General features: G+C 33.3%; 2 protein-coding genes and 1 long non-coding RNA gene across 5 annotated transcripts; 2 read left to right on the top strand and 1 right to left on the bottom strand.

Moving 5' to 3' along the window:
- Positions 1 to 3859: 3859 nt before the first annotated feature.
- Positions 3860 to 9839, top strand: LOC144569197 (uncharacterized). Its single transcript, XM_078319419.1, has 7 exons — positions 3860 to 3943; positions 6199 to 6472; positions 6918 to 7193; positions 7657 to 7903; positions 8275 to 8433; positions 8899 to 9172; positions 9488 to 9839. Exons 2-7 carry the CDS (start codon positions 6207 to 6209, stop codon positions 9622 to 9624), a joined length of 1359 nt encoding a protein of 452 aa, XP_078175545.1. The 5' UTR covers positions 3860 to 3943; positions 6199 to 6206; the 3' UTR covers positions 9625 to 9839.
- LOC144569199 (uncharacterized) lies at positions 9488 to 13244 on the bottom strand. Of its 2 annotated transcripts, XR_013516019.1 has the most exons (6): positions 13109 to 13244; positions 12961 to 13009; positions 12221 to 12334; positions 11022 to 11086; positions 10421 to 10537; positions 9488 to 10230 (listed from the first exon to the last, which is right to left on the bottom strand). It is a non-coding gene; the product is annotated as an uncharacterized LOC144569199 (long non-coding RNA). The 2 variants fall into 2 exon arrangements; XR_013516018.1 differs by lacking the exon at positions 13109 to 13244 and having other exon boundaries at positions 12961 to 13093.
- A 4501-nt stretch (positions 13245 to 17745) lies between these two features.
- Positions 17746 to 23836, top strand: LOC144569198 (uncharacterized). Of its 2 annotated transcripts, none has more exons than XM_078319421.1 (7): positions 17746 to 17816; positions 20174 to 20447; positions 20896 to 21171; positions 21635 to 21881; positions 22253 to 22411; positions 22877 to 23150; positions 23466 to 23836. In XM_078319421.1, exons 2-7 carry the CDS (start codon positions 20182 to 20184, stop codon positions 23600 to 23602), a joined length of 1359 nt encoding a protein of 452 aa, XP_078175547.1. In that variant the 5' UTR covers positions 17746 to 17816; positions 20174 to 20181; the 3' UTR covers positions 23603 to 23836. The 2 variants fall into 2 exon arrangements, with proteins under 2 accessions (XP_078175547.1, XP_078175548.1); XM_078319422.1 differs by lacking the exon at positions 17746 to 17816 and adding an exon at positions 17935 to 18033.
- The last annotated feature ends 570 nt before the right edge of the window (positions 23837 to 24406 follow it).

Genomic DNA, 24406 nt, shown 5'->3' with positions numbered 1-24406 from the left:
GCCCAATTTTCCTCTGCGCACACTCCACATTGACACAGCCACAGAAGATCCCATTTAGGCCTCCACCGATCCTAGGGATCGGTGGAGCTTTGTTTTCCAATTCCTACGCAGGGACTGCTCCTTTCTCTCCCTTTCTTCTTCCTTCGTCCAAGCCCGAGCTTTCTCCAAACCGGTTCTTCTGTTTTTTTTTTTATTCTCTCAATTTACTCAACCATTTTTCCATCCACTTGTTTTAAAAAATTTGGATCGTCGAAGAGAATTAGAAATTTTTGCATGTTATCTGTAATATTTTGCATGGCATATATAGTTTACTAAACCGAGTGCATGGTGCTTGGTATGCTGGTACCGAGTGCTTGGTGCTATTTTCGGTCATAAGTTGAAGATCTTGTAAAATTTATTTTCGGTCATGGTGCTTGGTCATGGTGCTTAGTACTATTGTCGGTCATCAGTTTCAGCAAACTGACATTTATAGCCTTAATAAATTTATTCAAGAACTTCAAGTAAAATGAAACAGGAAATTGAAGATCTTGTGCGGTAGGTAAAGGGTAAACCTACACCGATCCACAGAATCGGTGGAGCAATATTTTGAGACTACACCGATCCACAGGATCGATGGAGGCTTAATTGGTGTGGCTTCCGTGTGAATATGTTGTAGCAGAGGTAAAATGAGCTGCACCGATCCATAGGATCGGTGCAGTATGCCTTTTTTTTCTCCATGGCTAGATTTTGAACTCTAGTCAAACCTGTGCTTGTTCTGTTGAATTATTTTAGCATAATTATATTTTAAAAAAAATCCTATATTTGTATGTGAAGTGGCAAATTAAATATTTGTTCAAATTGCTTGATATCTAAATTCACAAGTAGTGTTCATACTAGAGGTTATGCTTAATTAGCATGCAACCTGTATTCATATCTAAATTCACAAGAGTTCATACCTCGTATGTGAAGTACTCAGACTCAAATAATCACAAGTAAATTTAAATTAAATAATTTATCAAATAAGTAAAATATAACTCTTTTCTAATAACATAAGATATCAATACATCTGAGATGCATATAAGAGAATACAAATATCACTCCTCTATTTAAATTATAGAAGAAATATTTCTTAATTTATTTTATAATTATTTTACTAAATATTAAATGAGTTTGTTCTTAGTATAATATATCTAAGGGAGCTGATAATAGTACCCGCGCTACAGTATCCGCAGGTGGGCACTAAAAAATAAATGTGGAAGATCACTTTTTGTGGGGATCGCAAAAACTACACAATTCGATTTTTTTTTCTAAAGTATTAATATTTATGCACAGAAGTATTTATACTTATGTACGAAAGTATTTATAGCTATAAAGTGAATAATTATTTATTGCATGGGTATTGTAGCGCGAAACTAATAGTACCCACACTGTACCCGTGGGGACCACCAAAAATTAAATGTAGAAAGATAAGTTCCTGCAAGGACTGCAAAATCTCCACTATTTGATTTTTTTTCTGAAGTATTAATACATATGCAATTTTCTCTTTCAAATGAAATCAATTATTACGTAGTTTCAGACTCGTCGTCGCGCAAGTATTTTTTACATATGACACCGAAAGTATTAATATCTAAGTATTAAAAGTATTTATACTTATAAGGTCAACTATTTTTGTTAGAGGAAGGTTGACGCGAAAATGATTGGGGAACTCAAAAAGGAATAATCATAACAAGTCACACATCAAAGTATTAATATCTTAATTTTTAAGTGTTAATATCTTATCTTCTAAGTATTTATAATTACTAATGTATAAATATCTAAGTATTTATAATTACGAATGTATAAATATCTAAGTATTTTGTATATATGACACTAAAAGTATTAATATCTAAGTATTGAAAATATTTATACATATACACTGAAGTATTTATTCATATGAGGTCAACTATTTTTGTTAGATAAATATTGACGAGGAGAAGAGTACGGAGATTGTAAAAGAAGAATCATAAAATTAGTTGGGACCATAAAGAAATGATACCGTGAAAATTTTAAAATAATAATTAATAGAGACTATAATATATTTTTAAAATAATAATTAGTACATATCATAATATATTATTTCTCTAAATATGAGTACTGTAGTGCAGATATAATACGGATACTGAAGCATGAGTACTATAATAATTATTCTATATCTAAGGCTCACCTTGGCTTGGAGGAACCCACTTGCATTAAAACTTGAGAGTTATCACTGTCATCGACATACAGATAGTCAAAAAAAAACGGACAGATACGGAAGCACTTGCGTCAGCAATTCCACGTGGCGAAACTAGGCTTCTAGAATTGTTCCCTTTCCGAGGTTTTTCCCATTCCCCGTCAGCAATGCTGTCAGCCTTCTGGAACCCACCTCTTGTTTTAATGGAAAATACTGTAAAGATTATCTTCACTTTACGGTTTGAGATTAATTCTCAGATGCTTTGAGATTCGGACTAGTATAGAGAAATTATCGTTGGACTTTGAGATTCGTGTCAAGTTAAAAAGGATGGTCCAGATAGACGAATTATAAAAGAATCCCTATTACGGTTAATTGGCTTCTAAGTATAAAAAATATCACTTCTTTTTATTATTAATTGTTGTGAGGGATCTAGTCAATAATTGTGATGTCTAGTATGATTTTTCTAGCCTTAACAAGAAATAAATAATTGTAGTGTACATTTAACTTTTATGATATACTTATTTAATATAATAAAAAAAAAAGGCAAATGCTTCTATGGACATAAGGACCTATTTGTAAAATGAACATATTTTTATTTTTAAAGTTCAAACAGTCGATCTGAACCGTTCATCTTGTTCTCCATATGAATATGTGATTGGAGACCAAATTTTACATTTTTCTGAATTTTTTTACTATTTATTAAGATGGGTACAAAAAATATCAAATTCAGACCATTGAATTTTGTACCCATCTTAATAAATAGTAAAAAAATTCAGAAAAATGTAAAATTTGGTCTCCAAGCACATATTAATATGGAGAACAAGATGAACGGTTCAGATCAACTGTTTGAACTTTGAAAATAAAAATATGTTTATTTTACAAATAGGTCCTTATGTCCATAGAAGCATTTATTATAATAATTAAAATTATAAATGTGTTCTCAGTTATTTTGATATGACGCATATGAAATTTGGTCATTTTAAAATTTAATTGATCATTCATCATAAAATTCTTAAAACTTCATGGTAAATTTTTTAATGTTTGATGGCAGGCTAAGTATCTTTTAAATCGGTTCAAATTTGACACACTGGCTAATATAAAAACACACACACACACGTTTATAATTTTAGCTTTGTAATTCGAATAATATATATAAAAAAAACACTAGCTAGTTCGTCCATAATCATAAGCCTGAAACATATAATTTAAATTTGTATAAGATTTACACTTGTTGAAATTTTTGTAGGATTCAAGCTTAATTTATTTTTATAATATGAATTTACACATGGCACGACATGATTAGTGAACGAAGTCCCACTATAAGAATGAGACAATATCTGCTGGGTATACCGACATAAAGGTACTTTTTTTATTAGCGACGATATACCGATATAGTATCCCTCATGAATACTGTCTCATTCTTGTCCCGAACAAATTTAATTGGTCGAGATGAATCATTCCCTTTAAATAATTAGATTATGCATTTAAGCTTCCAAATTTAGAGAGAAAAAAAATTAAAATAAATGTTTGCTATTCAATATTTTTATTTTGGATGCCAAGTCATGATGTAACACGATTGCATGTTTGTTTGTAGTTGCATAACAAAGCTCAGAATTGCTGTCATCCGCATATTTATTTTTTTATTCCCCCTTTATATATAAGAGGTCTGAAGAGTTACAAATGCTGCCCTCTTCGTAGAGGAACGTTCACACTCTCTCTCTCTCTCTCAGAATCTCAGGAAATTAAAGTAAGGTTAGATTTTCCTCAACTTGCTAAAGAAGTCGTTTTCTTTACTCTTATCTTTGTCAAGGACTTCCATTCTAAAATATTAATCTTAGCTTAATTTAGAATTCATCGTTTTTGTTCCTAAAAAAGATCAGTTGTCACTGGTTCAGAATTAATCTAACATAACAGGTTTATGAAAAAAAAAAAGATTTCAGTTTGAGTCTTTATTTAATCAGTAAAGGGTAAATGTTTTATGTTCTATTACCCCTAAATAGTATCTCAATTTGAGATGATAGTTTAATTTTCTTCTTGCTTTCTCGTTTGGTTCAGATTATATCATAATAATTCCTTTTGTTATTTGTATGTATGGGCTTATCTTAGGAGAAAGCATTTTCAAAGTACCCTTTTAATCATAGTTATATTTGACTTTTTTTAAAGGTTAGTGGTTTGAATGGGTACTAACATTGTATTAGTAACTGAAAAGTTATTGGCAATACTTAAATAAAAAAAACTTTATTCCAGTAAATAAGTCTCTATTATTTTCATAGTTATAACTTATTACTGGGGTTTTTGATAGCGGCGCCTAGCTAGGTTTTCAACAGAAAAGAAGAAAGAGAGAAATAATTTGGAACAATTATTTTTTTTTAATCTTTTTAATTATAAACAAGAGTCTTAGCATTTAGCAATGTAATAAATAAGATGAATAGTTCAATGGGTACAAAAACTAGCGAGGGTCACAAATTAAATAAGGCATTTTCCGACTTCCGAGCATATCCTTTCTCGTTCGTTTTAATTTATATTTGCCAACTAGCTTTGATTAATTACTAACTAGTTGGTACCAACTACCAACTACCAAGAGTTTTTATTTCAAAAATAGACAGTAAATTAAATTTATGACTATTGGTACTTGTAAGTATTCAAACTAAAAATGATATAAAATTAAATCGTTTTCATGACATGACCATCTGTACTAATAACATAATTATATTATTAATGTACAATAAAGTTTTTTTTTTTGTTCTAGATACATTTTGGTGTTATGTGTGTATTCATACAAAAACCAATGTTCGTCTCTATTTCAGAACAAACTTTATTTTGTTAGGTTCTATTAAAATTGATATGGAGAAAAATTAAGGTGTGAATGAAGAAGACACATTCGATAGACATAGACTAGCAAATTGGATCTTTTTATTTTATGTAAGATCCGACAATCTTTTTATTTTCTTGTTATTATTTTGTTTTTTTCCCTAGTTGTAAAATTAACTTCAAAATGCTGGAGTTAATCAATTCATGGTAGGGCTGAAAATGGATCCGGATTATCCGTTTCGGAAAGGAAGCAGAGTCGGATACGGATAATTTGATTGATAGGTAAACGGAGCGGATATTCAGTATATCCGGAGTCCGGACCCATTATCTGCCCAATAAAAGTTTCGGACCCATTAAGTCCTCACTCCTCTCCGGTGTTTTGAATTCCCTATGGTCGAGATATATATAAAGAATTATAACTTCTCACTATCTACAATATATCTTGTGGGACTAAGTATCCGGTCCATCCGGACACAATATTGATCTGTTTTTTCGCTGATAGTTGTTAGTTAGTATTTCAAGTTCTCTCCATTGGCAATAAAAAATGGAGAAATGACTACTGTATGACCATTGGCAATAATCTTTTGATTGAGGCATCTATTATGGTATTGTGCAACATGTATTCTTTTTTTTTTCACAAATTACATCAAGGTTGAATATTAATAATTGAAATATGTATTTTAAAGTTTGTATAACTCAATTATCCGATAATTATTCATTTCGTATCCGTATTCATAGATTATCCGCTCCGTATCCATATTCCTTTAAGGCGGATTTGGCTTAGAATTTTGACATCAATTTACTATCCGTATCAGTATTCGTATTTGCTCAATGGAAGACGGATACGAATTTGGTATTAGCATTATCCGCTCCAAATCTGCTCCGTTTTCACCCCTAATTCATGGTCATTGTTATTATCATAAAAAACTATCAATTTTTTCATATGAAATCAGCTTTTTTTTTTAATTTGCTAACAGGTTTTGAAGTACATAAGTTAGTAAATTAAGTTAGAAAAATGAACATAAATTGGTACAAGGATTAATTCCTTGCATATGTAGAAGTAACCTAAAAATACATATGTAGAAGGTTAATTTTTAAAATTAAATACAGGTATGATCTGGTGCTGGTAAAAAGCACCTTAAATATATACTGAATTTGAATCTGAGTTTTCATTTTCTTCTCTTTTGCTTATGCAGAATCCATAATGCAAACCGAGTTATGTTTGGTGCTGTTCTCTTTTATATTACTCTCCAATACAGAGGCCTTGGGACCCGTCGAAGTAAAAACTCAGACCTTTCTATCTCCTCCTTTCTATCTCAATCCAGGACATGTTGCAAACAAATATTACTATGATATCCCCTTTCCCAAGGGCCACATAGCTTTGAAGAGCTTCAACGCTGAGGTCGTAGATGAATCCGGAAACCCGGTCCCACTTCACGAGACATATCTCCACCATTGGGTTGTTAACAGGTATTGTTAACACAAATCAAAGTAGTGTTACATCTTCTTATTGGATTTCCTTTATATTGTTTTCAATTTGGAGAATTTTATCACTAAGAAAAAATCATAACCAAATTATATTGTATACAGAACCATAGACTTAGTGCAGTGACACGAGTCCTCTCTCTTCAAAGAGACGCAGGGTCAATATCTACAGAATAGCTTCTAAAAGATGTTGGGGTGTACTGGGTCCCTTTAATAAAAAAAATAATTGTATTGTTTACAATTTTTTACTCAAGTTTGTTCTGTTTAGTCTACAATATACCTGTAATGTTTTCTTCATCGTTTTTTCCTTTTTGTCAACATGTCAAGATTGATTTGACAGTGGTTTCTTCTTTTTTACTTTGTTTAAGTTTCTCTTGGCTTTGAGTTGTATGGGTCAATACTCAATACATATCTTTCACATTGTTTTCAGGTACCACATGTTTAAAGACTCAGCGCCAGGTGATAAACTTGATCTGTCAAAAATTATACAGGTGAGAAATTCTGGTCTGTGTAAGAATACATTGGGGCAGTATTACGGGCTTGGGTCAGAGACACGTAAGACTGATACATGGGTCCCTGACCCATACGGTATAGTGGTTGGTAACCCAGAAGAGGTGCTGGCTGGATATGAGGAGAAATGGATGTTAAACGTGCACGCAATTGACACACGAGGAGTCACCGATCGGCTGGGTTGCACCGAGTGCAGGTAAAAGTCATTGTTTGATTTTCAAATCAGTTATCTGATTTAAACCAGTTCGTTGCATTTTCTGGTGGTATGATGTAAGCACTGGCTGATTACCTACTGATAGTACTTGAAAGTTGAAATTATGCAATGATGACAGTTGTTTGATCAGATCATGCAAGAAAATTTGTCATTCCTTCTTTGATCCGAACTTCAGATCTTTCCAGCTCTTTGAATTTTTTATTTTCCTCATTTATTATCTGAGTATTGGACATCAGATAATCAGATATGCACAAAAGAAACAAAGAAAAGCAATCCCAAAGCCACCTCAAAAGCTCTAGTTAATAAAACATATATACTGGTAATAGAAAGGACAGTTGCTATGCTGAACCAAAGTATTAAATATTGAGGAAAAGGGTTGTTTGAACCTTTGATTTCAGTACATGTTTATTGCTTTATCAATGATGACGATAAATTCAATTTTCAGGTGTGGATTGTACAATGTGACAATTGATGAATATGGACATACTATACGGCCTAATTACACCGGTGGTTTATTTTGCTGTTACGATGAGACTCAGTGCAAGATGAGAGAAGGATTTGAGAGTGTAACAAGGAAGCTTTTTGTAAAGTACACTGTGAAGTGGGTTGATTGGGAGCCCCGCATTGTACCCGTGAAGATCTACATACTTGATAGCACAGATTCCGGGACAAATTTGCCCCAAAGCTGCAAGGTATAAAAAAAGTTGCACTTTCGAGGTAGAAGTTGCCTCAAATAGACAAGTTTGGTATATACCTCAAACAGCAGTACTTATCCTGGGATGTGCCTTAGCACGAATCTCAGAATAAATGGACATGCTGATGAAATGCAGGAAATTTAGGAAACAAAATTATCAAATAGATATCTCACTTGACCTGGAATAAAAACACCAGAATCTCGATATTATGGTCCTGTCTCTCAATTTCTCCAAGATATGAGAAGAACTGCTCCTTACTGACAGCGTGAAGGCAATTTTACCAATTCTTCCTAACAATGATTTTTGTATACCAAATGAAATTTTAATCTTTTCTGGTTATCTAATAAGTGACAAGTATGAATATGTAGGTGGAGTATGATGTGAAGGAATGTAATTCCGAAGAAAGGGCAAATGGAGATTGTGTTGATACAAAGATTACAAGATTGGTTATCCCACATGGTGGTGATATAATTTATGGTGTGGCCCACCAGCATTCTGGCGGTGCTGGCTCTGCATTATACGGCCAGGTAAAATTTCATTTATTGCTTCTTCTTGTTTCTTAAACATTTATAAGAAGTTGAATTGCCTTTAATATATTATTGGTCAATACAAAAATAAATAAGAGGAATAGAGTATTTCTACTTCTGAAATCGAATGTTTTGCTATGCAACATGCAACAGCAAGATTGGTAGTTCTGTAAAATCTCGAGTCTAATAATATTTGGGAAAATAAAAAATGGTTCAAAGACTTGCACATTTTGAGCCATCAGAGTGCATGAGGAAGTTTGCCTCTATGATGGAAATTCGGTATTGTACCAGCTTGGAAACCAGGTTTTAATTTCACAATTCAATCGAAGCCAAAATATCATGTTCTCCAAGACTACAACCCATCAATGTCAACTAAAATGGTGATATATAAGACCATGCAACTTCTCCTCATTTTTGCTTCACGAGTTTTTTCTCTGGTGTGATTAATTTGCACAAATGAATTAGGATGGAAGGCTCCTATGCACCTCTATTCCTAGCTATGGAGAAGGAAAAGATGCAGGAAATGAGGCCAATTACATAGTGGGGATGACAACATGCTATCCAAAACCTGGCTCGGTGAAGATAGCAGATGGAGAAACCCTAACCCTGATTTCCAACTATAATAGCAACCAAATGCACACTGGTGTCATGAATCTCTTCTACATTTTGGTCGCAGAGCATGAACAACTGCCGCAGGCCCCACCGAAAAATATGATCTGCTTCAATTCTCTCATTTCTTGTAAACTTTCTGTTCCTCTTTTTCTCTGTCTCTCTCACTCATACACACACCTGCACACACTTTCAAGTCCATGTAAGATGTCATATGAAAAATCAGACATAATTAGTCTCCAATAAAAACTGCAGTACTATAAAATAAAATATTGTAAAAGTTCTTCATCCGATGCTTGTCTAGTTTAGTTGTCTTTGACCATTGCAACATCAAATAATGAATCTCTTTGGTACAATCTCAACACTGGCAAATGGAATGGTACTAACTACTAAGCTTCTAGTTTTGTTCCTTCTAACACCTTTTTTCTTTGGGTAAAATTAATAGGGTGCATTGAGATGTCTGTGAAGACAGGAGCAGTGCTTGTTGCTGGTGTAAGTTTAATTTCTATTGCCACAATGGGTTTTTCGCGGTTATACCACAAGAACAAATATGAGGCATTGCCAGGAGCCGTCATCTCCTGAAATGAAGGATGCATTTGGTGTAATTTGAGGGGTCAAGAGTTGTATATGGTAGAATAAAGCTGTAGTGTGATGGGAGTAAAACACTCATTTAATTATGAGAATCGGAAGGAACTGTACTGTAGTGAATTAGTGTATTTTTCTTTCATCATCTGTAAGGTTAGATTGTAAATTTTGTGCTTTTATGCTTGATGCTCAGACCAAAATACCAGTAAAAAGGCATTACAGATGCAACAGGGTACTGATAAAAACAGCATGTATTTGAGCTCACAATAGGAACAATGAAATATGCAAGTGGCTCTAAAAATAAAAAATGGTATTGTACACAATAATTCACTGATTAGGCAATATCCAAGTTCTGTAAAAATCTCTGAGTGCAGTACAATTTGGAAATTTTTGGAAAATTTCTGGTGTACCCGTGGAAATTTTTAAACTAGCCAATTTCCCCATGAAAATCCACACTCCTAATCTAATGTCACGGATATTGCAAGTACCTGGAAAATAGTCACCAAATCTATGGAAGGAGACCGTCATGACCCAGTCAGTGGTGTAGAATGCCTCCTCCACGCTATTCCCACGGTGTATGTCTATGTCTACATACAATACAAGCTGCAAAAAAAAATGATGTAAGGAATTTTTTTTTTTCCCAAATACTGCACATACATTCAAAGGTTACAATTTCAGCACTCAGCTAAAAATCTGCACAGTAAAACCCTAATTGAAAGTGATAACAGTAATTCAGAAGAAATAATTGTTGTTCAAGTCAAGAATATTAGAAGAAATAAATCTAGGTAAATACCATCTACAGATCACGGCTACCAGAAGTGCTCTAAACAAGATGAGTTCGGGCCCTCACGTCATAGATTATCGGTCTGTCAAACCATGGGATCATAAAGTGGATTCCTTCGGGGTATACCTGCATATACAAATCTCAACTTTTTGCCTTATGATTGTATTTTTATTTATTATGTGAGATCAGAAGTCTTGATTGTATTTTATTTCTTATGTGAGATCAGAAGTCTGAGGACGCACTGTATCATACACAGTTGTAAGAATTTTTGCAAGAGTTTAATATATACATCGGGCAGCTTCTGCCACGATTTCTCAAAAAAAAAACACTAAGGCCCTGTTCGGCAGCCCTATTGGGAATAAGAATAAAAAATTTTGAACTGAAAATTACTATTTATGTAGGAAAAAAAAAATTCAATTTGAATGAAATTTTTTTTCTCACATGAACAGTAACTTTTGGGCTGCCACCAAACATGCCCTAAGAGAGATAAAGTCTAGTGATACTGATTTCTGGGTCAAAGCCCAACTGACACAACAAGCTTGATAAATTGTATTGAATGAACAATTTAATGCTTCAAAAGCTGTAATTTCAAGATGAAATAATAATGTACCTTCCAATCTCTCGCTTGCAAGTTGTGACGAAGTTGTTTCAAGCTGTCACTCAAGTCTGCAGGTTCTGGAACAACTACTTTATGTGAGCTATCATGAACAAATGACAGATAATGATGAAGAAAAAATTTTCAAAATAATACACTTCAAACTTTATAGGCAAATAAATTAGAAGAGGTAAATTTGCAGTTGGTACAATAGCAAGAAACAGTTGATTCAATAAATACAAAAATAAACAGATCCCACAACTCGCATCTCCATTAATCCTTGTCTGGTCTTCCTATTTCAAGCCCGATTATTTCTCTTTGTTGTTGGTACCGAACAAGCAACGCTTTCTGCCAGCAAGTATATATCCTCTATTCTTAGAATCTTTGTTGGTACATGAGAGTTATGGTGCTCGAGATCAACTTAAATGGCAAATGAGTGAGGCTGCAGTACTATGCATAGCGCATATTGGTCCGTACTATGGATCAATATCTTCATTTAGAAGTCCAAACAATCGATCTCAATCATTTAACATGATCTCCATATGAAAATGTACTTGTAGATCAAATATTATATTTTTTAGAATTGTTTACATTTTTTTAGATAGGTAGGTAATTATTTGATATGAAGATTCTTAGACCATTCAAAAGTAGTGATTTTCTACCTATCCAAAAAAATGGTAAAAAAATAGTAAACAATGGAAAATTTAGACTGCATGTACATTTTCCTATGGAAATCACTTTAAATGGTTCAGATCGACTATTTGGACATTGAAAATGAAATTATTGATCCGTAGCACATACCAATCTGCGCAATGCATAGTACCATAGCCAAATTATGAATGAATTTGACCAACTGCGAGGGAGTACTTAATTTATGATGGTACCCTCGTACAGTATATTGGTGCTGCACTTGGTTTACAGTATATTGGTACTCCACTTGGTTTTATGACTTCATATAACATATTGTGAATATACCACTTATTTTAAGACTTACAATATCCAATTATGGGGTAGATAGTGTGAAAAACGAATAATATTTTTGCATAACCATCTAAGTTGGATAGAAAATCCACTATAACCTTTACTGAGACCTCACTGCTATGGACTGGTAGCTACTTCTTTAAAAACACATAAGAGTTTTCCATTAACAAATACAAAATTTTAGATCCGACAGTTGTTTCTTATTCTATTATTTAATTTTAGACAACACATACCTTTGATTCCACAACATCACCATAAGCTGCAAGCTCCTTTGCTACAGATGTTAACTGGGCACTTACACGAGACTTGAGGCCTGGATGAACGGTTTTTATATGTTGTACCAATATCTACAAATGGGTATAAAAGAAAGGATTCAGTGACTCTTTTGTACATGCAACAGACTGAAACATTAAAATCCAAGTATATGTGAATTATCTTTCATTTGGTGTTTCATTTATGACTTACCAGTAGTTGTTCATGGAAATATTCACAAAATCCAAGTCAGTGAAACATTAAAATACGATTATTCACAAAATCCAAGTCCTGTTTTATTAAAATACGATTTTACTGGTAAGTCCTAAATGAAACATTAAAGTCAGGACTTACCAAAATCCAAGTATATGTAATAAATCCAAGTCATTAAAACACAAAATCCAAGTATTTCTCTTCTGGTTTTTCAATCAGAAGTTCAGAACTGTTATTAACAAAATTGTATGTTAATGAAACATTAAAGTCAGTGACCCTTTTACTGGTAAGTCATAAATGAAAAAACATGTATGAATTATCTTTCATTTTGTGTTAATTGAGCTTCTATAAAACACAATATAGCAACTGCACAACCAACTAAAATTAAACAATCATAGCACCATAACAATCAAACAACACAAATCATATCAACAAACACAAACAAATCCTTGCTGAGTATTAATCAATCTAAATCTAAAAGAATACCAAGGTGAATAATCAAGGTTACCGAAATTAGAAATTTCCAGCGGAGGAGACGCCGGCCGCCACCAACGATACTGTAATTTTACAATAGTAAGAGAAATTAAAGCTTTACCAATGAACAGAGACAATAACAACAATAAACATTACCTCAATAAAAATTGACAATAACATACAGATACGGAAGCACTTGCGTCAGCAATTCCACGTGGCAAAACTAGGCTTCTAGAATTGTTCCCTTTCCGAGGTTTTTCCCATTCCCCGTCAGCAATGCTGTCAGCCTTCTGGAACCCACCTCTTGTTTTAATTGGCTTCTAACTTTCTAAGTACAGAAAAAACAATCATTTCTTTTTATTATTGTTGTGAGGAATCTAGTCAATAAAATTGTGATGTCTAGTATGATTTTTCTAGTCAATAATTGTAGCGTACATTCAACTTTTATGATATTATACTTATTTAGAGCGTGTTTGGTTACGTAGGTTTTCGTGGAAAAAAAAAATGGCTATTTGTCCTCAATGCTGTTATGCAGCTCCGTATTTTTCCACTTAAAATCTCAAACGGTTCCTATTTTACCTTCCAGTCATAGGAAAAAAAACAATTCAGCTGAAGATTCCGTTTTTTCTTCCCAATCGCTCTCTCTCTCCTCTCTTTACTCCACTCACCACTCTCCACGTCAAAAGCACCATCTTTTTGGAGACAATCTCTCCTCTATGTCATAGTTTATTTACAATATAATAATCAACTAATGCAATAAAAATCTATACATATAAAAAGTGCAACTTTTTTTTTATATAATCTTTGTAGGACTAAGCAAATTAGTCTAGAGTCGGACAACATTAAATTGATATTAAGATTTCAAAAATTATGAGATGGTTCATGCTCTCATATTAAATTAGTCCTTGATTATATTTTTTTAAGATCATACAAGTATTGATGCTTTACAATTATCGTCCAAGTTTTAGAAGATATATTATATGTTAAAGATCTAAACTTTTTTATATTCAATTGTACCAGATTATGCGAGATTGGATTATACAGGATTCTATGATATAAATATATAAATATATTTATTGATAATTTTATTAATAAAGAAAATTATATTACTTAAAATAGAATTTCTCACAATTAATCTCATGATACAACCGAACACCAATTTCAGCACATTCCCATAAATAATCCAGTGCTTACCCGCCATTATAGGTTCCCACTTTTTCAAAAGTGGGTTCTCATCCCGTATAATCCCATGACATCCGAACAAGCCCTTAATATATTCAAAAATATTATAAGAATGAAATTATTAATATGTTCTCAGTTATTTAGATATGACGCATATGAAATTTGGTCAGTTTAGAATTTAATTGATAATTGATCATCCATCATAAAATTCTTAAAACTTCACGGTAAAAATTTTAGTGTTTGACACACTAGCTAATATATATATGAACAATTATATTACTCCCCCCCCCCCCCCATTCCATCCCCCCACCATCCCCCCACTCTATCTCTCTCCAAATTAGTTTTATCTCATTTCAATCTCGTTCACATTTCTCACAATATATGAGAAATTTTGCGAATCTAAAACCACGAACGTTTTCTACGTAATTTTCTCTTTCAAATGAGATCCATGATGACATACTTTCGGACAAGTGGTTACAAAAGTATTTATCCCTCATCGTGCAAGTATTTATACCTATACAGACATATGAAAGTATTACTATCAATTATTATAAGTATTTATACTGATATATGAAAGTATTAATATCAAGTATTATAAGTATTTATACTGACATATGAAAGTATTAATATCATGTATTATAAGTATTTATACTGACATATGAAAGTATTAATATCAAGTATTATAAGTATTATATGCAAAAAAATACTTTCAAGTATAGATATAAATACTTGCACTATGAGGGATAAATACTTCTGTAACGACTTGCTCGAAAGTATGTCATCATGGATCTCATTTGAAAGAGAAAATTACGTAGAAAACGTTCGTAGTTTTAGATTCGCAAAATTTATCATAGATTGTGAGAAATGTGGACGATATTGAAATAAGATAAAAAAAATCCACCTCTAAAAACGTGCATGGTCCCCCATGTGATTTGAGATTCCCCCCACCCTCCATGAAAAAAACTTGCATGGTCCCCTAAATACTTTCGTACTTAGAGATAAATACTTTCGTTCTTAGAGATAAATACTTCTGTACGTAAGTATTAATACCTTATGAAAAAAAATGACAGCTGGAGTTTTTTGGCTTTTTGTGCGGGGTTAATTGCGGGGTGGGAGGTGCGGGGTTAATTATCAACCTCCTATATATATATATATATATATATATATATATATATATATATATATATATATATAAAAAAGCACGTCTATAATTTTAGCTTTGTAATTCGAATAATATATATATAAAAAAAACACTATCTAGTTCGTCCATAATCATAAGCCTGAAACATATAATTTAAATTTGTATAAGATTTATACTTGTTGAAATTTTTGTAGTGTTCAAGCTTAATTTGTTTTTTGATAATATGAATTTACACCTGGCACAACATGATTAGTGAACGAAGTCCCAAACAAATTTAATTGGTCGAGCTGAATCATTCCCTTTAAAAAAATTAAATTATTAATTTAATATTTGGCTAGATTGAGAATATGCTATTTTTGGGGTTAGGCTATTCGGAATAACCTATTCGGTATGTTTAGTTGAGTTAAAATAACTAGAATGGTGAACCAAACTTTTTGTCTTATTAGAATATAATATTTCTAAAAGTTTTGAGATTTGGCATTATAATAAGACAAACAATAGCTATTGTTAATTTGGCTATTCTATCTATTCTTGTTTTGCAATCAAATATATCCAAGCTTCCAAATTTGGAGAGAGAAAAAAAAATTAAAATAAATGTTTGCTATTGAATATTTTTATTTTGGATGCCAAGTCATGATGTAACACTATTGCATGTTTGTTTGTAGTTGCATAACAAAGCTCAGAATTGTTGTCATCCGCATATTTTTTTTTAGGGTAATTATAATATCCCCCACCTATCCATCCCCCGTTTCATCCCCCAACTAACTTTCTATTTTAACTATAACTATAACTACTATTTCTAACAACCTTTATTTCTTTCCTCTTTCTCTCTTTCTCTTCCACCTCTATTTTTCTCTTTCACCTCCAACTTCTTCTCCCACCTCCGCCTCCGTCTCCCTCTCCCACCTCCGCCTCTCACCTCCCTCTCTCACCTTCACCTCGCCTCACCTCCGCCTCTACCTTCCTCTCCCACCTCCGCATCCCACCTCCACCTCCATTTTTCTATTGATAAGCTCCCCTCTCTCTCCCACCTCAAAATGATAAATACAATAAGCTCCCTCCCTCTTACACTTTCGCCTCGGTTTTTTCCCTCTATGCCTGCTGCTCCTGCTCTAGCGAATGTTCTGCCGGAGATCATCTGTCACTCCATCCCAATCAAGCACGACTCTGCCAGGAATGAATACTTCAATGTGTATGAATGAATACTTCAATGTGTTTGAATGAATACTAGAGCACGTCTCTACCGGGTCAGATCCGTCACTATCGATCGTATCAAAATAATTTTGTATATGTATATGCAATTAATCTTTTTCATGTTTATGTTCCCCTTCCTCATGAAGTAGCGAGTTTTGGAAAGAACAAAACTTTATTAATGGTGAATTAGACCACTGCGTATTAAATAAATGACATAAAAACAAATTTTGAAAAAAATAGAGATATATGAATGAATACTTGATGTCTTAGATATGAATACTTCAATGTGTATAAATGAATACTTAATATCTTATGTATGAATACTTGCGTGACAAGATATTAATACTTGTGCAACAGACAACTCGAAAGTATGTCATCATGGATCTCATTTGAAAGATAAAATTGTGTAGAAAACGTTCGTGATTTTAGATTTGCAAAATTCTTCACAGATCGTCAGAAATATTGGTTAGATTGAACGGAGAAAAAAAAAACCCACCTCTAAAAACATGTAAAAAATGGATGAGTGATGTGTCCAGTTTTTATATTTACACTTACACGATGAGGATTAATACTTTCTCGATAAGAGATGAATACTTGTGCAACGGACAACTCGAAAGTATGTCATCATGGATCTCATTTGAAAGATAAAATTGTGTAGAAAACGTTCGTGGTTTTAGATTTGCAAAATTTCTCATAGATCGTCAGAAATATTGGTTATATTGAACGGAGAAAAAAAAACCACCTCTAAAAACGTGTAAAAGATGGATGAGTGATGTGTCCAGTTTCTATATTTGCACTTGCACGACGAGAATGAATATTTTCTCGATAAGGATGAATACTTGTACAACGGATAACTCGAAAGTATATCATCATGGATCTCATTTTAAAGATAAAATTATGTCAAAAACATTCGTGGTTTTAGATTTGCAAAATTCATCACCAATCGTCAGAAATATTGATTAGATTGAATGAAGAAAAAAAAATTCCACCTCTAAAAACGTGTCCAATTTTTTTTTTTAAATACTTGATATATTAGGTATGAATACTTGATGTGTTATAGATTAATACTTGATGCATTATAGATGAATACTTGCGCGCGCCAGTTGTAAAATCTTTCAAATATTATGTGGTCCCCATATAGTAAGTGGTCCCCCTAGGTAGTTAGTAGTTATTGAAGTAGTTAATGACTGGGGGATGAAATGGGGGATTGTTACGGAGGGATAACTAGATGCTCCCTTTTTTTTATCCCCCCGTCCCCCGTATATATATATATATATATAAGAGGTGTGTGGAGTTACAAAATTAATGCTGCACTCTTCGTAGAGGAACGTTCACACTTTCTCTCTAACAGAATCTCAGGAAATTAAAGTAAGGTTAGATTTTCCTCAACTTGCTAAAGAAGTCGTTTTCTTTACTCTTATCTTTGTCATGGACTTCCATTCTAAAATATTCTTAGCTTAATTTAGTTCATTGCTTTTGTTCCTAAAAAAGATCAGTTGTCACTGGTTCAGAATTAATCTAACATAACAGGTTTATGAAAAAAAAAACAGATTTGAGTTTGAGTTTGAGTCTTTATTTAATCAGTAAAAGGTAAATGTTTTATGTTCTATTACCCCTAAATAGTATCTTAATTTGGGATGATAGTTTTTCTATATATCTTTTTGCTTCCTCGTCTGGTTCAGATTATATCGTAATAATTCATTTTGTTATTTGCAGTGTAGTAATATTCGGTCGAATAGACCGAATATTCGATCAAATATTTCTATTCGGTTGCAATCCAAATAGAAAATCTATATTCGGTCCAAATATGCGGTTTAGAGTATATTATCGGTTTAGAGTATGTTAACAGTAGTAAAAATATCGATTTAGAGTATATTAACAGTGACTTATAACACATATTACTGTATACTTATTTATATATATATGAATTCTCATTTAAAATCTGCATATTTAAGTTCACATAAAAATCTACATATGCGGTATGCGGTGGCTTTTCGCATACTGCATATAAACCGAATATTAAAACACTGAATATTTGTATGTATGGGTCTATCTTTTGCACTAGAACTAGAATAGGTGATTTTCTGGAGAAAGCATTTTCAAAGTGCCCTTTTAATTCATAGTTATATATGACTTTTTCTTTAAGGTCAGTGGTTTGAATGGGTACTAACATTGTATTAGTAACTGAAAATGTATTGGCAATACTTAAATAAAAAAAACTTTATTCCAGTAAATAAGTCTCTATGATTTTCATAATTTTTGATAGCGGCGCAGAAGAAGAGAGAAATAATTTGGAACAATTAATTTTTTTTTTATCTTTTTAGTTATAAACAAGAGTCTTAGCATATAACAATGTAATAAATAAGATGAATAGTTCAATGGGTACAAAAACTAGCTAGGGTCACAAATAAGGCATTTTCCGACCTCCGAGCATATCCTTTCTCGTTCGTTTTAATTTATATTTGGCAACCAGCTTTGATTACTAACTAGTTGGTACCTATATTGTATGGATACGGTACGGGTATCGTATCGGATACAACACGGATATGGCAATTTTTAAAAATTTCGGATACGATACATCAATTATATATATTTTTTTATTATTTTAATTATATTATTGATTACTATATAAATTAAATATTGAAAATTTTGAATAAAGAATTTCGTATAACTTAAATATAATAGCTGCGGCATTGTAACAATAAAATTAAGTTGGTGTAGTGGTTAAGAGTGTTGTGCATTTAATCTCCATTCCCAGGTTTGATCCGAAAGTTGGCACCATTTTTTTATTAATCCACTGGTCTACACGCGGTTCACAGCTCACAGTGCATCAAAATTGAAATGGAGGGAACAAGTATGGTCCTCACGCATTTTACAGGCAAATTTGAAAGCGTCTGTTGGCGTGTCAGATCCGTACCCAAGTGTGTCGACACGTTTCAACGCAGTATCGGAGACCGTATCAAGAGGTAGGGATACGTCAGCTGGCGTGTCCAATACGTATCGTACAGTGTCGGAGGCGTGTCGGTGTCGGAAACGGTACGAGAGTCATCCAGGAGTATCGGGATAGCATAGGTTGGTACCAACTACCAAGATTTATTTCAAAAATAGAAAGTAAAATAAATTTATGACTATTGGTATTCAAACTAATAATGATATAAAATTAAATCGTTTTCATGACTTGACCATCTGTACTAATAACATAATTATATTATTAATGTACAATAAAGTTTTTTTTTGTTCTAGAGACATTTTAGAGGTGAGTTGGTGTTATGTGTGTATTCATACAAAAAGCTGTTTATGCTTCGATGTTCGTCTCTATTTCAGAACAACTTTATTTTATCTTATAAGATCCAACAATCTTTTTACTTGATGAAGGACCCAACCGATTTTCTTGTTATAAATTTGTTTATGTTTTCCTAGTTGTAAAATTAACTTCAAAATGCTGGAGTTAATCAATTCATGGTCATTATTATTATCATAAAAAACTATCAATTTTTTCATATGAAACCAGCATTTTTTTGTTAATTTGCTAACAGGTTTTCAAGTACATAAATTAGTAAATTAAGTAAGAAAAATGAACATAAATTGGTACAAGGATTAATTCCTTGCATATGTAGAAGGTTAATTTTTTAAATCAAATACTGGTATGATCTGGTGCTGGTAAAAAGCACCTCAAATATATACTGAATTTGAATCTGGGTTTTCATTTTCTTCTGTTTTGCTTATGCAGAATCTATAATGCAAACCGAGTTCTGTTTGGTGCTGTTCTCTTTTATATTACTCTCCAATACAGAGGCCTTGGGACCCGTCGAAGTAAAAACTGAGACCTTTCTATCTCCTCCTTTCTATCTCAATCCAGGACATGTTGCAAACAAATATTACTATGATATCCCCTTTCCCAAGGGCCACATAGCTTTGAAGAGCTTCAATGCTGAGGTCGTAGATGAATCCGGAAACCCGGTCCCACTTCACGAGATATATCTCCACCATTGGGTTGTTAACAGGTATTGTTAACACAAATCAAAGTAGTGTTACATCTTCTTATTGGATTTCCTTTATATTGTTTTCAATTTGGAGAATTTTATCACTAAGAAAAAATCATAACCAAATTGTATTGTATACAGAACCATAGACTTAGTGCAGTGATACGAGTCCTCCTCTCTCTTCAAAGAGACGCAGGGTCAATATCTAGAGAATAGCTTCTAAAAGATGTTGGGGTGTACTGGGTCCCTTTAATAAAAAAAATAATTGTATTGTTTACAATTTTTTACTCAAGTTTGTTCTGTTTAGTCTACAATATACCTGTAATGTTTTCTTCATCGTTTTTTCCTTTTTGTCAACATGTCAAGATTGATTTGACAGTGGTTTCTTCTTTTTTACTTTGTTTAAGTTTCTCTTGGCTTTGAGTTGTATGGGTCAATACTCAATACATATCTTTCACATTGCTTTCAGGTACCACATGTTTAAAGACTCAGCGCCAGGTGATAAACTTGATCTGTCAAAAATTATACAGGTGAGAAATTCTGGTCTGTGTAAGAATACATTGGGGCAGTATTACGGGCTTGGGTCAGAGACACGTAAGACTGATACATGGGTCCCTGACCCATACGGTATAGTGGTTGGTAACCCAGAAGAGGTGCTGGCTGGATATGAGGAGAAATGGATGTTAAACGTGCACGCAATTGACACACGAGGAGTCACCGATCGGCTGGGTTGCACCGAGTGCAGGTAAAAGTCATTGTTTGATTTTCAAATCAGTTATCTGATTTAAACCAGTTCGTTGCATTTTCTGGTGGTATGATGTAAGCACTGGCTGATTACCTACTGATAGTACTTGAAAGTTGAAATTATGCAATGATGACAGTTGTTTGATCAGATCATGCAAGAAAATTTGTCATTCCTTCTTTGATCCGAACTTCAGATCTTTCCAGCTCTTTGAATTTTTTATTTTCCTCATTTATTATCTGAGTATTGGACATCAGATAATCAGATATGCACAAAAGAAACAAAGAAAAGCAATCCCAAAGCCACCTCAAAAGCTCTAGTTAATAAAACATATATACTGGTAATAGAAAGGACAGTTGCTATGCTGAACCAAAGTATTAAATATTGAGGAAAAGGGTTGTTTGAACCTTTGATTTCAGTACATGTTTATTGCTTTATCAATGATGACGATAAATTCAATTTTCAGGTGTGGATTGTACAATGTGACAATTGATGAATATGGACATACTATACGGCCTAATTACACCGGTGGTTTATTTTGCTGTTACGATGAGACTCAGTGCAAGATGAGAGAAGGATTTGAGAGTGTAACAAGGAAGCTTTTTGTAAAGTACACTGTGAAGTGGGTTGATTGGGAGCCCCGCATTGTACCCGTGAAGATCTACATACTTGATAGCACAGATTCCGGGACAAATTTGCCCCAAAGCTGCAAGGTATAAAAAAAGTTGCACTTTCGAGGTAGAAGTTGCCTCAAATAGACAAGTTTGGTATATACCTCAAACAGCAGTACTTATCCTGGGATGTGCCTTAGCACGAATCTCAGAATAAATGGACATGCTGATGAAATGCAGGAAATTTAGGAAACAAAATTATCAAATAGATATCTCACTTGACCTGGAATAAAAACACCAGAATCTCGATATTATGGTCCTGTCTCTCAATTTCTCCAAGATATGAGAAGAACTGCTCCTTACTGACAGCGTGAAGGCAATTTTACCAATTCTTCCTAACAATGATTTTTGTATACCAAATGAAATTTTAATCTTTTCTGGTTATCTAATAAGTGACAAGTATGAATATGTAGGTGGAGTATGATGTGAAGGAATGTAATTCCGAAGAAAGGGCAAATGGAGATTGTGTTGATACAAAGATTACAAGATTGGTTATCCCACATGGTGGTGATATAATTTATGGTGTGGCCCACCAGCATTCTGGCGGTGCTGGCTCTGCATTATACGGCCAGGTAAAATTTCATTTATTGCTTCTTCTTGTTTCTTAAACATTTATAAGAAGTTGAATTGCCTTTAATATATTATTGGTCAATACAAAAATAAATAAGAGGAATAGAGTATTTCTACTTCTGAAATCGAATGTTTTGCTATGCAACATGCAACAGCAAGATTGGTAGTTCTGTAAAATCTCGAGTCTAATAATATTTGGGAAAATAAAAAATGGTTCAAAGACTTGCACATTTTGAGCCATCAGAGTGCATGAGGAAGTTTGCCTCTATGATGGAAATTCGGTATTGTACCAGCTTGGAAACCAGGTTTTAATTTCACAATTCAATCGAAGCCAAAATATCATGTTCTCCAAGACTACAACCCATCAATGTCAACTAAAATGGTGATATATAAGACCATGCAACTTCTCCTCATTTTTGCTTCACGAGTTTTTTCTCTGGTGTGATTAATTTGCACAAATGAATTAGGATGGAAGGCTCCTATGCACCTCTATTCCTAGCTATGGAGAAGGAAAAGATGCAGGAAATGAGGCCAATTACATAGTGGGGATGACAACATGCTATCCAAAACCTGGCTCGGTGAAGATAGCAGATGGAGAAACCCTAACCCTGATTTCCAACTATAATAGCAACCAAATGCACACTGGTGTCATGAATCTCTTCTACATTTTGGTCGCAGAGCATGAACAACTGCCGCAGGCCCCACCGAAAAATATGATCTGCTTCAATTCTCTCATTTCTTGTAAACTTTCTGTTCCTCTTTTTCTCTGTCTCTCTCACTCATACACACACCTGCACACACTTTCAAGTCCATGTAAGATGTCATATGAAAAATCAGACATAATTAGTCTCCAATAAAAACTGCAGTACTATAAAATAAAATATTGTAAAAGTTCTTCATCCGATGCTTGTCTAGTTTAGTTGTCTTTGACCATTGCAACATCAAATAATGAATCTCTTTGGTACAATCTCAACACTGGCAAATGGAATGGTACTAACTACTAAGCTTCTTGTTTTGTTCCTTCTAACACCTTTTTTCTTTGGGTAAAATTAATAGGGTGCATTGAGATGTCTGTGAAGACAGGAGCAGTGCTTGTTGCTGGTGTAAGTTTAATTTCTATTGCCACAATGGGTTTTTCGCGGTTATACCACAAGAACAAATATGAGGCATTGCCAGGAGCCGTCATCTCCTGAAATGAAGGATGCATGTGGTGTAATTTGAGGGGTCAAGAGTTGTATATGGTAGAATAAAGCTGTAGTGTGATGGGAGTAAAACACTCATTTAATTATGAGAATCGGAAGGAACTATACTGTAGTGAATTAGTGTATTTTTCTTTCATCATCTTTAAGGTTAGATTGTAAATTTTGTGCTTTTATGATTGATGCTCAGATCAAAATACCAGTAAAAAGGCAGCATTACAGGTGCAACAGCTTACTGATAAAAACAACATGTATTTGAGCTCACAATAGGAACAATGAAATATGAAAGTGGCTCTGAATAAAAAGATGGTATTGTACACAATAATACACTGACTAGGCAATATCCAAGTTCTGTAAAAATCTCTGAGTGCAGTACTATTTGGAAATTTTGGGAAAATTTCTGGTGTACCCATGGTAACTTTTAAAATAGCCAATTTCCCCATGAAAATATCTTAATATCTAATATCTCCATGCAAATTTAATGCTGTTTCTTTTATCTCCTTATAGTCAATAAATTTGTTTTTTAGACAAATATACCCCTTCCTTTCAAGTAGAAATGTTCTTTTAAATTAACAACAGGATAGAATGGAAGCTATTTTGGAATTAATACAATAATTGCAAGATAATGGATTTGAATGAATTGTATTTCTCAATCTATTTTACACTGTTTGATTACAAGACCTTATGTAGCAAACGAAAGCACATAGTCAATCCTCTGCTATAATTGCTTGTCCTTGTCTTGATAATCGTCTCCAGTCTTCAAGTATCTCCAGTGTCAGTATGTCTAATAGGAATGAA

This window comes from Carex rostrata, chromosome 18 (assembly GCF_964058835.1).
Source record: "Carex rostrata chromosome 18, lpCarRost1.2, whole genome shotgun sequence".
Taxonomy (NCBI): Eukaryota; Viridiplantae; Streptophyta; class Magnoliopsida; order Poales; family Cyperaceae; genus Carex; species Carex rostrata.
This window is presented reverse-complemented; position numbering and strand designations above follow the sequence as displayed.